Source organism: Falco cherrug, chromosome 7 (assembly GCF_023634085.1).
Source record: "Falco cherrug isolate bFalChe1 chromosome 7, bFalChe1.pri, whole genome shotgun sequence".
NCBI lineage: Eukaryota > Metazoa > Chordata > Aves > Falconiformes > Falconidae > Falco > Falco cherrug.
Window position 1 is genome coordinate 12116307 of NC_073703.1, and position 16589 is coordinate 12132895.

Here is a 16589-nt window from a genome sequence, read left to right on the forward strand (position 1 = left end):
GGGCCCTAAGCGACCGGCTGCCCTAATCTGATTACAATTTACAGCGCTCCTTCAGAAGGGGCTGGAGCAGCACTCATGCAGGCGTGGACACGTCGGGTCCGACATGCACGTGCTCGCACCAGCGCAAAGGTAGGTGGACATGAGTGGCAAAGGTAGACACGCACAGCGGCACCATGGCCAGCAGGCTGACACATGTGTGCGAGGGCATGCTGACGCCGCTGGCAACATGGTTTTCAGTGTGCTGGTTGTGCATGGTCAAGAAGATTGAAGGAACGTCTGTGGGAACACACGTGGGCGCACTGCCAGCAGAAGAGCTGCTGTGGCCAGCACATGGGGTGTGCAACAAGCCCATTTCAGCCCAAGTATGGGGCTTGCACCGTGTACCTGCACCCACACCAACACACACGTGGGCACAGATGTAAGCACACGATCCTCCTTCTCCCGGGCACGCCTGCATATGGGGACCCTCGGCAGAGGCACGGGGATCCCCACCAGAAGTGGGGGACAGAAGAGGTGAGCAAGGGCCTTCTCTCAAATTCCTTGCAGCAGCTTGCAGGAGCGGGAGCGCGAGCAAAGCCCACCACCTGCCTATTAAAAGCGGGATTAAATGATGCTGTTCCCCCCCTCCCCCCGCCCCCTTCCTGCTCTCTAACATCATCCCCTTGGGGAAACTACTACCTTTAGATGAGTTTGGTTTTTTTTTTTTAACCTCTTTTCTGCTCTGTGCCCTATAGATCCCAGGGGATTAGCAGTCAGGCTGGGCCTTCCAGCCTCCTTGAAGGCAGGTTGTTTCAGCCACCCCCCTCCATGGGAACCTGCCCCAGGACAACTTTGGTCAATGCCTCTGGTGCTTCCCAGCCAATTTGTACCACCTAATCCCCAAGGATATCGACAGCCCCTTTCTCACACATCCTCCCGCCTGCCGGAGCAGCCCAATCCTCTGCTCCCCACGCTCCCCTGTTGAGAAACCCTCCGTCCACTGCTGGGGCCACGACCGCACTTCAAACGCGCCAGCCCGACCCCAGCATTGTTTGCCAGGGAATTAAAACTGCAAGGCCAGCTCCAGTGAGTGATTTAGGTACTGAGACCAGACTGAGCCCTGAGAGAGCATGGGCAATAAAACGCTTCACTGCCCAGTAGCCTGGGCAATTTAGGTGTCTTCCCACAAGGAGGAGGCAGAACCTGGAGGGACAGGGAGGGGCGTTGGGGCTGCTTTTGCTAGCACCTGTGCATGGGGCAGGACCATCTCCCAGTGGTCACAGACCTGCCCCATCAGAGATGTGGGCTGGCCACCTCGCTAAAGCAATGAGGGTTCACTCTGTCTTTGCCGTTACTGATCCTCACGGCCCCTTGCAAGCTGGTGGGAGAAAAGACTGCAGACACAGGGGCTGGATGCTGGCTCATCTGGGACATAGCCCAATCTCAAATAGGGTGAGACAGAGGACCACTGGTCCAGTGATGCAGTGGGAAGTGCTGACACCAAAAGGTCTGCTTCTGCTTTCAGGTTTTGCAGACTTGGGGCAAAACGTTTAGGCCTCCCTTGAAATGAGATTGTCTATAGTGCCCCTGAGGTGGTTTCTGACGGGCTCTCTGGATGAAGCTGCAAGCAGAAAATGGCTGTTGCATCCTTTCCCCAGTGCAAAGAGGCTGGAGGGAAATCAGGAATTGCCCTTCATTTTCCCATCTCTGCCCCGGGGAAAGGATGCAGCTCAATGTATGCTCAGCCTCTGCACAGATCATTCTCTGGAGACCACTTCTAATCCCCGTCAGACCTGCCTTTGCCATCATAAAAGAATATACAATATACCACCAGCTGGCAAGAGGGCTAGAGCTCCTGATGGCCCAGCTACAATATTTCTGAATTTCCCCTTAGCCAACAAGCCCTTCGCCTGCATCCCACAATGCTGCTGTGCTTGAGACCATTCCTGCTGAGGATTTTAGGCCTTTTGTTATTCTCTTACTCTTCTTTTTCCAACGATGAGGTTGTGTCAGGCCAAACAGAGGCAACGCCTGTTCAGAAGAGAGCATCTCCTGCGCCTGGCTGTCCCTGTCCCCGCACCATGGCGGGGGAACACAGTGTTTCGGCACCTCCTCCTCTGTCACAATGTTTTTCAGCTCCACCAAGCAAAGTGTCCAATTAGAGCAGAGCCTCTTGCTTCCATCTTTGCCGACATTTAATTAACATGCTGCTGCTGGCAGCCGCTGACAAATTCCAGAAACATGTTGTAAAGGGTTTTTGTCTTTACCCAGCATGGAAAATGAGGGTGTCATATCCCAAGGGGATGTGAATAGCTACTTTTGACTCCCCCCCTCAGGTGTGAGAATTACAGCTAGATGCAGTGAAGAGACCTATCAGCCCTCCTACCTCCTTCCCCGCCCCCCCCCCCCCTGCTTTTCCTCTCCTGCTCCTCACATCATATCACCTTGGAAAAACATGCAGGTTTTAGGCCTGATTTTCATTCCTGTCTCCTCCAGCTCTGGTTGAAGCCTGACAGTCTGGTTAAAGAGCTGGGGGTTGTGCTCTGGCTTTGGGCTTTTCCCATCGGGATGGCACTGGTAAGTGGAAGGAGTGATCTGATGACACTGGAAGAAACGGCTGAAACTAAAGAAGAGGAAAGGGTCCTGCCAGCCTGTGCTGTCCCCGCAAACCAGGCTCCCAAGGAGCTGGTGGAGGCCTTAGCAGAGCGGGTCAAGAGAAGGCAATGGCAGAGGCACGTAAAAGTGTGGCCAGCTCAAAGCTGGCCCTTACCCAGGCCTGGGGGGCAGCGCGGGTGTGGGGACAGCTGCTGCCAGCACCCCCTCCAGAGAGCACCAGCCCAGCCTGTGCCTCCCTCCAGGGCTCAGCCCTGCCGTAGGCGCTCTGGCTGCTGCCTCCAGCTGCTGCATGTTAAGGCGCCAGGTCCCGAGCCAAGTCTCTCCACCGCCCGCGCTACCCCCATTGCCAGTGCTCCCACACCCGCTCTGGCCCTGGGGAGCATCCCAGTGCCCCCCACTCTACCCCCCGCAGCCAAGGGCTCTCCCAGCAGCTTCTCCGTGCAGCCGGTGAGGCAGACGGGCTCTGCACGGCTTCCCTACAGACCCCGGGGAGCACAGGCCTGGAAAGAACATCTTTTTATTTTATACACAACAGCTCGTTAGAAAAGCGGGAGAGCAGGGCAGAGCTGGCTGCCTCATCTTTATGGGGAAAACCCACGAGTCTTCGCCCCCGGGCCCTGCTCCGGGGTCCTGTGCTGGGGGAAAAGGCCGGCGGGGGCTCAGGGCGAGGCGGGCTTGTCGGGGTTGTGCATGTGGTACGCGTCGCTCTCCTCGTCCTCCGGCACCTGCGTGGCGGCACAGCCCCTCAGCGCCGCGCCACGGCGGCCCCTCACGCCGCGGGGCGACAGCGCCATCTTGTGCCGCCCGCCCCCGCCGCCCCGCGGCCGCCCGCCTCACCTCCCAGTACACGCCGTCCTCGAAGCAGTTCTCGGCGGCGGCGTCGCCCCAGAGCGGCAGCTTCAGGATGGCCCCTGGAAGCAGGCGGGCAGGGCAGTGGGCCCTACTGGCGTGTGGGACGCAGGCAGGCTGCGGGCGGATGGAGCCCACCCGTCCCGGCAGCAAAGGGGGCAGAGGCAGTTCTGGCATGGCGCTGGGCACCCCCCCCATCCCTATTCTCCAAACCCATTTGACCTGGCACCCCACTTGGCTGCCTGGTTTCCCCCGCTCCTATGGGCTTCAGAGTGGTCCCACTACGGGGCGTCCAAATGTGAGCAAGCGGGGGGCTGCAGCCCCCGCCATGGCGGGAAGGAGGCCTGTGCCACGGAAGGAGGCCTGCAGCACAGGCCGGGGTAACGTGGGCGCCAGTTTCAGCTGCAGGCTGGAGGCAGCCCTCCCGTCTCTGTGCTCCTCTTGGGCTTACCCACAAGGGCCCCCCCGGCAAGCGCCATCACCAGAGACACCACAATGCCAGCGGCCTGGAACCCTCCTTGGACACTGGGTGTCCGCGTCTGGTACGTGCCGGTGAAGTCAAACGCCTTGATGAACCTGCCAAGGGCAGAAAGCGTGAGGGTTGCTCTTGGCAGGAGGTCTTCCCTGGCTCTGGAGGAGTCCTGTTGCCCTGCTCCCTCAGGGACTCCTCCCTAGTGCCATCCCTTTTCTGCAATGGACCTGGAGAGTGTCGCAATGACACAAAACACTGCTCGCTTCCTTCTCCTCTAGCCCCTGGCAAAGCTTTACCCAGGAGGAGCCCGAACTATAAACATTTCTTTTGTTTTTGAGACCTGCAGCTTTACCTGATCCCCCAACACAATGCAGGGCTGGAGAGATGAACGCCTTCCCACCCACCGTGTCCCGGAATCATGCCAAGCAGTGGGCTTGTGGCTTACTTTTTGAGGCCACCAGAAGTCAGCTGTGAGAGATGAGTCTCTTACACTTCAGTAAGCCTGACACAGTCAGTGCAACCCATGTTTTTGAGGGAAAAGGGGCAACTCTGGAGAATTAAAAAGGGCTGTTCATTGCTCCTTGCTCCCAGCCTATGGAACCCCAGGCAAAATCTATTCTCATAGCAGATTTTCAAGCTGTCTTACCCTTCCTTTCCATATATATCCTCCGTGGCTGCAGCTGCAGTGATGGCCCCCACAATGCCCCCAATAAGGCCTGGAAGGGCATGTAGGTTGTGGATACCACATGTGTCCTGGATGTGCAACCTGGACTCCAAAAAAGGCTGAGGGGAAGGGAGGTAAAGAGAAATCAGGGACATGAGCTCAGCCCTGGAAAGGATGAGTTCCTTCCATGGAGGACTAGGATAAGCAGAGAGGGAAGAATGATATTGTGTCCCATTAAAGGGTTAAGGGCTTGTAGACAAAGATGTGAGCCAAGCTCAAGATAAAATAGCAGCATATCCTCCAAACACTCCTGTTGGGAGACTGAGTCTTCCTGAGCATTTTGGAGCAGTAAATGGAGTCAGAAGTGCATCTACATAAGGGATGGTGGAAAGTAGAAACACCCAAAGGGAAGTGAATCCACTTCACATCTCCTTAGCAGGATCAGGGCTGCAGACCCCTAGAGCAGCACTCACCGTGAGGTAGACATACCCCACTGTGGACACGATGCCACAGATGAACCCGACAATAAGGGAGCCGTATGGAGTCAGCATCATCTCCGCACTGGTGCCCACGGCCACGCCGCCCGCCAGCGTTGCGTTCTGGATGTGGACCTGCAGAAGTAACTGTCCTGTCTTGGCATCTCAGGGAGATTGCGATTGCTCAGGGAGGGTATAAATGGCAAAGCGGGAGAATCAGCTCTGAAAATGTTTCCAAAGGAAATATCAGGGCCCTTTTTCTTGCTTGTTGGTGAAAAACAAGAGAAGAACAGGCAGCCTCTGTCTGTAGCACAGGCGCACATAGACTCCCACTCTCTGTACCACACACATTCTTTGCATCCACAAATCTGGGTGAGGAGTTGTGATGAGATGGAAATTGTCTCACCCATGTGTCATGCAAGCTCTGCTGTCACAGAGACATGTCACCCACACACATAACACGTACAAGTCAGCCCCCCGATTGCTCATGAGCTGCCGTGCAGGCCCTGCTCAGCTTGCTAGAGAGTGCTGCCAAACATGGCTCTGCAACATGCCCATCAGTAGCTTTCTGGGCAGAGCAAGTCCAGTTCCTGCTGTGACTTAGGTCCACCACGTGCCAGGCATCACCCTGCACCTCAAGCACTGCAAGACTCACTTTCCACTTGCTTATTTAATACAGCCCCTGGGTTTCTGCCTGGATGCTGGTTTTACAATCACGCCCTGAAACCCAGTATCTGTTCAGCAAAGCGCAAGTGCCAATCATTTCCTGGACCCTCGATCAACTTAATTATAAGTCCCCTGGGCAGTGCAGGGCTGTCTGCTCCCAGCTTACCATATCAAGCTTGCCTTTCTTCTGCAGCATGCTGGAGAAGGCCACTGTGGTGAGGACACAAGCGGCCAGCGAGCAGTACGTGTTAATGGCAGCCCGGTGCTGGGCATCTCCGTGCTCAGAAATTGCCGAGTTAAAACTGGGCCAGTACATCCATAGATACAAGGTACCTGGTGGGATGGGGAGGAGGGGGTGAAGAAGAGAAAGGGAAAAGAGAATACAGGGACTGAAAAAACACCTAAAGAAGATCTTTCTGCACAGGGGAAAGTCATACCCCATAGTCCTGCTGCCCCAGAGCTGCACCCCCCATGACTGGACTGGTACCAGGAGAAGCTGGCAAAGAAGGGAAACAAAACCACATCTTCTCAGGCACTATCTCATCCCAACCACTGATGAAGGGAGCTGAGCAGCTCTGAGGGGTGGAAGACTTGGATACAGAACTTCTCAGCCCCAGATCCTGGTCTCAGCTTGGTTTTCCCAGAAACATAGGAGGGACCAGCCCTCTGCAGCCCAGTGGTCTGCATGTTCCAGCACCCCTTGGATGGGGGCTGACTCACCAATCATAGCGAAGAGGTCAGAGTGGTACACGGAGCCCTGCTTGTCCTTACTCTGCTCCAGGTTGGGTCTGTACAGGATGCGTGTCACTGTGAGGCCAAAGTAGGCTCCGAAGGTGTGAATGGTCATAGAGCCACCTGCATCCTTAACCTGCAGCCATGGGAAAAAAGAGGTTTGCTTCTGCAATCACCACTCATTCTGGAGCTGAAGTCTTGTTTGCATCACACCCAGCCTGGCTGTCCACTTGTCCTTCCAGCCTGCACTCAGTCATGGGGAGAGGTGGACAGAAATGCTGTGGTCCTGCTACCTATCCCACTCGCTTGGTCCCGTGTGTGGCCATGGCATTCCTCTTAGCCTCCCCTTGGAAGGCAGTGAGGCAGAGGGGAGTTTCCAACCTGTCCCAATAGCAAGTGGGTTGTAGCGATAGCCAGGTTGGCTCCTAAGTGCACTCAGGTCTTTTGGGAGCTCATTTGCTTCCCAGCCCTCCAAGCCCTCTCTTGGATGACAGGAGCCCTGCCTCTGTCAGCAGTCATCTCATCCTCTTTGTCACTTGGTTTCCTTCTACAACACCCATATTCTAGCAGGGAAAGCAGATGAGAGGGAAATCTCAGGCACAAAGAGAGTGACTAGTCCTTTGTGCTAAGGCTCCTCGTTCACCTTGGGAGCTGCAGCAGAGGGACCCAGTGCTCGTGAATTGCCAGGCTTGTGTGTAAAACCCCAGAAGATGGCTCTTCTCAGGGAAGTACCACCCACTGACCCCCTCCTTCATAATCTGTCTGCTTTTTCTGCCCAAATCCTTGCATTTCAAATGTTTATGAATGCAGTGGCTTGGTGGAGCTGTAGCAAAGGGAGGCAATTTGGAAAGATGTGGAGAGGAAGGAGCAAAACTAAGAAGGTTCTGCCTAAAGCCTTACGTGAAGCAGGTTGAGGAGGATGTACTCATTCACTGCAAAGAGCGTGACTTGAAACAAAGTCATGATGAGGAGCTGTATGGGGCTGGTTTTGCCCAGGATGGCCCCAAAGGCAATGCACACAGAGCCCACACAGAAATCAGCATTGATCAGGCTGGAAAAAGGGAAGGAAAACCGTGGTTTAATAAGGAAATATTCTTCTGTAACTCACCCTCACCCACCCCCAGCTCTCAAAATTCCACCTGAAGACAAATAGGTGATTAGGAGACAGCCCTGGCTTTCTACCTGACCTTCTTCACATCCTCACATACTGTCCAGGAAAGGTGCTTTCCCCCAAATTATTTAAATAATGTAGATCATATGTGTTGTCAGCACTGGCACCCATGGTGCTTGGATTGGGACTAAGGGGTGATGCTCATGTCACATTTCCCTTTGAGCAGTACCACCATAATGGCAGGTACCTCTGGTCTAAAATGTGGAAAGGAAATGGAGAATTGCCGAGGGAAGACAACATTTTAGAGGCTCATTTTCATGTTACAGAGGGACACGTGCTGCCAGCTGCTTGGCTCCTATCCCAGCTCTTCCGCTTGCCAGTCAAGAGGTAGCATTCCAGAGCCCATCTCCTCCTTACTTCTCCACTCCAATGAGGATCTTCCCACTTTTGAATGAATGGAACCAGCCTTGCATCAGGAGAGCCCACTGGATCCCAAAGGCAGCAAGGAGAAAATTGAAACCCACGGCTCCGAATCCATAGCGCTTGAGGAATGTCATGAGGAAGCCAAAGCCCACAAAGATCATCACATGGACATCCTGGAAAGCTGTGCAGAGGGAAAGGACTGTCAGCTCTGCAGGAACTGCAGGGCTGCGAGTGCCATTTGCATTTGGTGGTAAAAGGAAACTAACCACATCACTGGCAGTAGGGGGGAAATTAAAGAGAAAACGTGTGTTTGTCCCATGTCCCCACATTTCTAAGTCTGAAAATGGCTCAGCTTTCAGAAACTGGCTTTTGGTTAAAAGGCTCAATCTTGAAAGTAAAAATTGTTTATTAATAGCTGTGCGCAAGAGAAGACCGGAGACTAATGGAGTATACAAAGGAAAACATTCTATTCAGATCTTTTTTTCCCCTTTTGTAAAAAAACTCAGAAAATAGAAATGAACAGTGCAGTTTTGTTAAAAACACGTGAATGGCCATTTTGGGTAGGTCCAGCCAATGCAGGGTCCTGATGATGGCTCAAAGCAAGAAGAGTACAAGAACAATGAAATTTTACAAATACATTTTTAAATGTTGCTGAAACCAGTGGGAAAATATCCTTGAGACCAGGATTGCACCTTGTAAGATTTTGAGTGCTTAAACCAGAGAGACCCAGTTCTTCCCACAAATGCACAAACCTGCTAACTCGAGCCCCACAGATGCCCTTCCCCGGGGGAACCAAACCTGCATAAGCCTCTTAAAAGACTTTCTCAGTGCAGTAAACCTGCTGTACCTTTTAATGCTGCATGTTTCTATCAGATAAACATCACTTTGCAATTAAGTGAGCTGAAATGCTGCATACTTACAAACTGAACTATGCAAACCCTCACACTGCAGGCCACTCTGCCCATGAAAAAAGTAGGAGACCCAAGGCTGGGATCCCCCACTGGGAGACTCCCACCAGCAAACCCACACTGGTAAATACAGCACTGACGGAACTACACCATCAAGTTCTGCATTATGCAGTGCACAAACCATTAGAGCCACTATAACCAGCAATGTCTGTGCATCTCGAAGAAGCGGTGAGCTCAGGGCAAAGAAAATTCAGTGATTGAGAATCTGGTCTACCCTGAACCTGTGCTGAAATCCAGCAGCCCCAGATCTGCTCCTGCATGGACAGTGGGGTTCTATCTGCTGTTTCCCTTAAGGGCTGGGTGAGGATTGGGTGAGTTCTGAAGAAGCCGTGGCTTTTGTCCTTTGGTGCTTTACAAGATCTTGCAACTTGTTTAAAGACAAACATTCGGACAGGCTCCAGCAATGTAGAATTTTTCCTAAAAGGAAGGAAGGAGACAAAATCTGCAACTGGCACTGTTCAGCAGAGGTCACTTCAAGTGCACTTCTCTGCATGTCCTAACTCTGGTTTTACCATACAATCCCATAGACTTTCCCTCTGCAGCTCTATTTATTCCCCCCACCTCTCTTCTCCAGTGTAAGCAACACAATACACAGCTGGAATTATCTGCCGCCGTATGCATTATATATTCCCACTTTCATGCTAAAAGCAGAAGCAGTCAGGTCAGAGTTAAAGCTGCAAACTGTGCGCTCTCTGAAAATACGGAGGATGCCCACTGTATGTTAGATCCTATACAAACTCAGAAGGAAGAGTAGGTCTGTCTTTACACTGCACCCAATCTAAAGTCTTTTTCTAACCCTTGCATTTCTTTTCCCTTGGCATCACTCAGAGGCAGACCAGGCACTGCCATGCCCTAAAGGTTTTATGACCCTGCTTTTGTGGGAGGACAATTGCCATCACTATCAAAAGGAAGTATTTGGGCTTTGGGAATGCTACCTGTGCCAAAGAATCCTTTCTTTTCCCTAGAGAGCAGATGAGTCACCCATTAGGGAATATCAATGTGTGATTCAAGACGAGAAGGAATTGTCACACTGACTGGATGGCAATGGGCACCACTGACACAACCGCACGTAGGCTTCCCTCTGCCTGCTTTCTCAATCATCTCTGGGCTTGGAGGACCTGTCAGTTTGTCATTCCTATCCCACTGTCACTGCAGACAGGACAGCAGCAGTTGCATTACATACGTTAATACAAATGATCCTTGGATGTTCAGCCATCACACTCTCTTCTGAGAAGCTCTGGATGGACACAGGGATCAAAATGTCAGGGCCTGGCCACCTTGTCATGTTTGTCCATCTTTGCAGAGAGAGAACACTTCTAATTAGATAATAGAGAAAAACCAGCTGTGCTTTTGGCCACGCGAGCCGAGCCCTTCCTCAGGTCTGAAACAGAAACATAATTCAAAGCTAAACTGAGCTAAGCAGTTGCTCTTAGGTTGTGTGAATCCATGCAGCCGTTTGAGGGGGAATATTTGGCACTACAGAGCAGGGGTGGGATATAAGAGGAAATGTCATGTCCTTAGCTCCTGCAAGCTCTTTCTTGGACCCCTGATGTTCGCCCAGCACATTGGTGACAAGAGCAGCCCTCAGGCACTGCTGCTGCTTCATGCCAACCCGCGTGGCGTTAGTCCCAAAGGCAGATATCAAGGGAGAGCCCAGGGCAGCCGCAGCCATACAGGAACCTGGAGGCCAGCTGAGCAGTGGGTTTCTGTAAGCAAATCCTTTTCTGAGCTAGCTAATCCTCAGCAGCTACAGGTTTCTATAGCTCCTTTGATTTAGCAGGTGTTTTTAATGGAAATGTTCTAAATAGATGCATGACTCAGGCCTGTTGCTTCCTTGGAAACAATTGCCTGCAGAAGCAGCCTGTTCTGAACGGCTCACAAAGATGACCAGCCCTGGAGATCAAAGCCGGCCAAAGCACCACCTGGGCAGAAGGTCTTTAACCACCTGAATAATCCCCATGGCAATACACTGCAGTGACCCAAGAGCCCTGGCAACCTGGCAGGTTAGGAGGACTCCGGCATCGAAATGCCAGTAGCTAAAGGGTAATTTACTAGTGAGGGGGAGGACGTAGGAAGGGGAGGAAGATGTCACAGGATCTCGACAGCCGTTCCTCCGTATGCACAGAAAAGCTTGCTCTGATCCAGAGCTGAGGGAGGGGGCAGCAAGCCGAGACTTGCAGGGTGCTGGGAACACGTCAGCCCTATTCCTGGAAGAAAGACATCATGCACTGGTGTCATGGTAATTTGCTGACAGACCCCAAGAGCACTGGAGGGCCATAAGGCTTTTCTCTTGCTCTTTGGTGTACCCCAAACTAGCCTCAAGGCAAGAGAACGACTTTCCAGTAATCAGTGGAGACAAGGCCTCTGACAGGATCTGCTATGGGATGGGATGGGATGGGATGGGATGGGATGGGGACCAGTCAGCACCAGGACTGGGCTTTCCAAATACTCACATGGGTATCGGAAGTAGAAATCGTTCTCTATGTCACTGGTCAGGTTCATCTCTCTCTTCTCCTCCTCCCAGTGCGCATCGGCTTCGGGGCCAAAGCGCACGAAGACCCCAAAGAGGACAATCATGGCCACCTCCCAGAGGAGGCATATAAGCGGGAGCCGCCAGCGCATGTACGTGTTCTTTGCCATCCCCTGGTGCCTTGGCCGCTCCATCCACAGGGATCCCCGGGGGCCAGGCAGACCGTGTGAGCCCTCGTCCCAGTGCCCAGCCAAGGCCAGCAACATATATAGGTTGGAGAGGGTGAGGTGGGGCCCAGGGAGGTGCCTGCGGCAGGATCACATTTCAGAGCACAGGAGCTTTGGCAGCCTTGCTCTTCTCGCCCTCCTTCCTCCCTGGGAGGAGGGACAGGTCTCAGCACCTTTTCTCCAAGCTGCTCAGAGCACCTCTGAGCCCTGCCCCCCTGGAGACCAGTAGATGTGGAGGCCAGTGGGAGTAGGGAGTGGAGCCCGAGTGTCCTGCCCCCTGCTCTGCCTGGTCGCACACCCCTTCCCTTCCCCTTGCAGGAGCACCCTGACCCCTGCCACCCCGAGTGCTGTCAGTGCTGTCCCTCCCTGCACAAGGTGCTCCCCTCGACATCCCCCCTCGGCTCTGCAAGCGCCCTTCCCCAGCTGGCACCAAAGGTGAAGGCAGGGTGCCTCTTGCTCCCTGCTCCCAGCTGTCCCCCCTGTCTTGCAGGACACCGCAGCAGCCCCAGGAGGCCCTTTGTCCCCGGGTAAGACTGTCCCGCTCCTTGCTTTGCAGGGTGCATCCAGACAGTTAACAGCACGCTGTGAGCCAGGGTGGAGGTGAGCAGGGACAGGTTTGCCACCTCATACAAGGCAACTCCCAGAGCCTCTTGGGCAACACCAAACTGTCACCGGGGTCCATTTCCTCCCGCGAGCCTCTGTCCTGGCTGCAGAGGTGGGGGGACACAACCCTGCTGTAGCAGGGGTCTGCATGGGGCTGCCCAACCCCTAACCAGAGCAGCTGGCTGTCATTGACCAAGGGCAAATGGGGCTGAGCCCAGGGCCCACGCTCCCTTCCAATGACCAGGAGAAGATGAGTTGAGGAGCTTCCCCACATCCCTGCCAAGGCAGCCTGAGTCACTGTGCTGGGTGCGGATCCTGCTGTTTGCTTTTGAAAAAGCAGTCTGTGGGGCAGTCCCAGGAGGAAGATAGATGCTTCAAACCAAATGCCAAGATCCTGCATGTGTGAACAGACATGCAACGGCCCTACCAAGGCTGCCATATACGTATCAGGATGTTCAAGTGACACATGTCCCATAATTTCATGGAGTGATTTACCCAGCACATCCTCCTGGTGAGACAAGCTGGGCTGGGGCTGCATGAACCAGGGCAGTATTCTGAGATGGTGCTGGAGAGCGATGGGGCTGGAGACTTCAAGTGCTGCAGCCTAAACGCCCCCTCCTCTGCTATGTGGCTTCCTTTAATTAATAAACAACATAAACACAATACTCTTTTTTTTTTTTTTTCCCCCATGGTTTTGAACCATGTGCTGTTTCCCCAAAGAGCTGGGCAAGTCCTTCAGATGGATCCCAGCTCCCACCTCTGCCTGCAGATCCCTGACATGCCTGTCAGTCTTCAAGAGATAAAAGACTGCAGCCCAGGCAAGCTGCCCAAATTTGCTGATGGCATCTAATTGCAGCCCGCAGGCTGAGCAAGCAGCACTGATTTCTGTGTTGATTAGGCAATAATTTGAATGTATTATTTTTTCTTGTTTGCTTTCTTCTCAGAATGACAGATGGTAGAAAAATGCTGTCAATGGTCTTGAAGAGACTGATGGCCACACAAAAACATTCTCCAACCCCATCTGGGCCCGGTGCAGGCAGCAGGGCAGAGGCAGCTTTGGGAAGAGCTGGGGAGGTGCGGCTCAGGAGCACTTCTGTATGGCAGAGGAACCAGCTAGTGATGAGAGTCAGATAGCGGGTGAACCCAGATAGTAAGTGAACACTAGACCACAGGAGAGCATTGGGGTGCAGGCTCCTTCCTGCAGCCCTGGGGCAGCACTGGGAGGTTGGGGCCACAAACCAGTGCTGTGCTTTCTCAGCAAGGGTCCAGACCAGCACCCCTCCTCTCCTGACCATGCTGGGGCCATGGAAAAGAGAACCCTATCTACTTAGCCCTTACCCTACACCAGCAAAGCTTTAGCTGGCTTTGGGTGGACTGGGATCACTTGGTGGGTACACCTAAAGCAAGTGGATGTTGCTGTTGTCCTGAGGACAGGCACTCCCTCAAGCGATAGTGCTCCTGGCCTGCCTGCTACGTTTTTGGGTCTCCTATTACACATGGCTTGTGCAGGGCAGTCTCAGCTGTATGCACCAGGAAAGAAGAGATCTCAGCTAGAAAGAAGCCGAAATCCCTAAACAATACCTGAGCCCTAATCGCTAGAAGCACTGTTGATAGTTGCCTGTTCTCCTGCCAGCTACGTGGTAGGACCAGTCTTCAGCCCTACCTTAGAGCAGCTCTTAGACACCTTAAGAAAGGCAATATGGAGGCACAGAGGAGCATTTTATAACACAAGGGAACTTGCTAAGGTAGCGTAGCCACCAGCAATTATGCTTTGTGATTACTCTTTAGCAGAAGAAACCAAACTGCCGAGCTTTTCTAATCCGTGGTCTCATTGAAATGGCAGCGTCCCCAGAAAAGCAGCTTGTGAGGCCCTTGCACAGCCCAGGAGGCAGCAGCTTTGTCCCACTTGCTGTCCCCAGCCCCCCTTCCCTGTGTCTGGAGGCTGAGGACAAAGGCTAATGGCTTTTCCGCTGGCCTGATAGTCTCACCTTGCTGCACTGCCTTGCACTGCCCCTCCTTATCGACCTGCAGATCAGCACTTTGCTGCTGCAGTCCCATCAGAGCTGGCATGCTCCACCAGCTGCCCATGCCGTGAGAGCCCATTAAAGAATCAGCTTCTCTCCAGGCTCCTTTGCAGGGCCAGGGTAACACTGGAAAGGCTGATGCGGCTGTGCCAGCACAGGTGCCTGCAGCAATGCTGGGGGAGTGCTTCTTATGGTGGGTTAGACCAAGTCCTTTGCATCCATCCTACAAGATACCTCACTGTGTGGTAGGACACATGGACCAGATTTCACCATGCCCCAGACAAAAATATCAAGTTGCTTAAAAGCCCCATTGGAAACACCATGCCAGTGTGAGCCAGTGTCCATGCCCACTGGAGGCAATGCTTGCCTGCTCCACCACTGAGTTTGGCCCATCATGTCCAGCACCTGGAAAAGTGGCAAGGTTTCCTCCAAAAATCAGCGGGATGATGCTGGAGGAAGAGAGGCAGGTATGTTTACCCTTCTGGTCTGGAAACATGGGACTAGGGCTGGCAGTGGTCAGGTCTGTTATCTTGGGAAGGCTCTGGGTGAGGGTTGTACAGTACTGGTCCAAGCTGGGTCTCTCCCAGTTTCTCACTTTTATGAGCACTAAAAATATTTGAGAGATGTAAAAGCAAAATTGAAAGCACACAGAAATCCCTGCCTCTTGCCTGGAGGCATCAATGCAAACTGTTTCGGCAGATCTTATTGCAGCCAACACTGGATCAAGGTACTGTGCTGGCTCTGAGAGGTGATCACAAAGCTGAGGATCCTGGGGGTCTGCAGGAACTCAAGGGAGGGCAGAGCTGGAAGCACCATCTCCACTGTCTGCAGCACTGTGGGTGCTGGGCTGACAGTCCCTGCCTGCTTACCCTCACCTTTTATCTCCTGGCAGCTCCAAGGATTCACTGGAGTGAGGAGAACCAGATAAAACCAGGTAATACCAGAATTTCTCCAGGGGAGGGATGTGAGGCTGGGCTTGCCCACCTATGGCAGGCAGCGATCCTTGCTCCTGTCTGGATTTACCCCAGAGCTCACACTGGCTCACCTAGCTTCCTGGTGAGCAGAAGGGAAGCAGATTAAATTCTCTTCCATCAAGACAGAGAACTGAAAAAGTTGCCTCCCCTGCAGGCACTAGTGACCTCCCACATCATGCTACACCCAGGCCAAATCCACCTCTGAGGACTTTAATGCCCAAGAAGCACAGCCAACCCTCCCAGCTGCCCCCTTCCCTTTCTGCACCTCCCTCCCTTCTCAGATGACTGCCTGGAGATCCACCAAGGAGCCCTTTGTCCAGCTTGACTTGTGCTCCAGGATTAGTGAGCAAAACAGCAGCAGCCACTACCAGTACCCTTTGGGTACTTGGGGTGGAGAGGGCACTGGAGGATGATGGTGTGAGGAGGCTCAGAAGCCTTTACACAGAACAAATGAGTCTCTGGGCATTGCCCAGCCTCAAAGATGACTCGCTTGTGCAGGTCCTTGAGGAGTGTCCTGAAAGCAAAGGATCTGAGTCAATCCAAACCAAAACATTTTTTGGCTGGCTCAGCAGAAAGGCAAACTTTCTGCTGGGGCAGGACAGAGTGGTGTGGTGGAAGATCAACAGTTCATTTAAATCTGGGTTTTCTTAGCCCTTATCTCAGCCCTCACTGTTAAATATCACCCAGAGAGAGAGAAATATTGGACAAAGGTCAAAATAAAGCAAGACTTTCTAAAGTTAAAAAAAATCCTATCTGGGTCAAAGTACCAACCAAACGTGAGCCCAATTTACAAATGATTTTTCTTGTGCCCTCTCCTTCCTTCCAAGAAACCACATTTATTGGCAAGTAAATGATTATACAGAAAGAACCCAAGGGCTCTGTTTGAGAGAGAAGTTAGTGTCCTTGCAGAGCAGGCAGAGAGGGCGAACATCTCTGTGAGCAGCACAAGCGCAGGACAGCGTAAGAAGCAGAGGATTGAGCAACTCTGGCTGTCACAATAGGAAACATGCAGGTCACCAGGGCTCAGCCAAAGTCTCTGACAGCTTTCCCTCGAGCTAGATGGACTTCAAGATCAAATACACGAGTGGGCAGGAAAGGAGCAGGGGCTTGAGCAGCCAGCAGCAATTCCTGTGTTGCGAGCTGTCAGGCTTTGCTAGGAAACTCCTCCATGCCCCAAGTTTGTTTCTTGTCCAGGTGGACTGTGATAAGGCAGGTTTTGGTCACACTCTGCTAAGCGTCCTCAGCAGAGCAGGCTGCTGGGATGGACATCAGTGGCTGGGCATTGGCAGTGGCAGCACGGCGGGGTTGACTCTTCTTCAGGGCTCATACAGGAGA

General features: G+C 53.1%; 1 protein-coding gene across 1 annotated transcript; it reads right to left on the reverse strand.

Moving 5' to 3' along the window:
• Positions 1–3254: 3254 nt before the first annotated feature.
• Positions 3255–11644, reverse strand: RHCG (Rh family C glycoprotein). The gene is made up of 10 exons (XM_055716692.1): positions 11410–11644; positions 7983–8169; positions 7355–7505; positions 6443–6590; positions 5889–6055; positions 5054–5191; positions 4563–4699; positions 3896–4020; positions 3433–3506; positions 3255–3320 (listed from the first exon to the last, which is right to left on the reverse strand). Exons 1-10 carry the CDS (start codon positions 11618–11620, stop codon positions 3255–3257), a joined length of 1404 nt encoding a protein of 467 aa, XP_055572667.1. The 5' UTR covers positions 11621–11644.
• Between the last annotated feature and the right edge of the window lie 4945 nt (positions 11645–16589).

Excerpts from the sequence above, each read along its gene's own strand:
- RHCG (XM_055716692.1), bottom strand. The coding sequence starts at position 11,620 with ATGGAGCGGCCAAGGCACCAGGGGATGGCAAAGAACACGTACATGCGC. Across the intron at positions 7,506-7,982 it reads ATCCTCATTGGAGTGGAGAA|CCTGATCAATGCTGATTTCT; the intron begins GTAAGGAGGAGA and ends CCCTTTTTCCAG. Across the intron at positions 3,507-3,895 it reads TGCCGGGGGGGCCCTTGTGG|GGGCCATCCTGAAGCTGCCG; the intron begins GTAAGCCCAAGA and ends GCCTGCTTCCAG.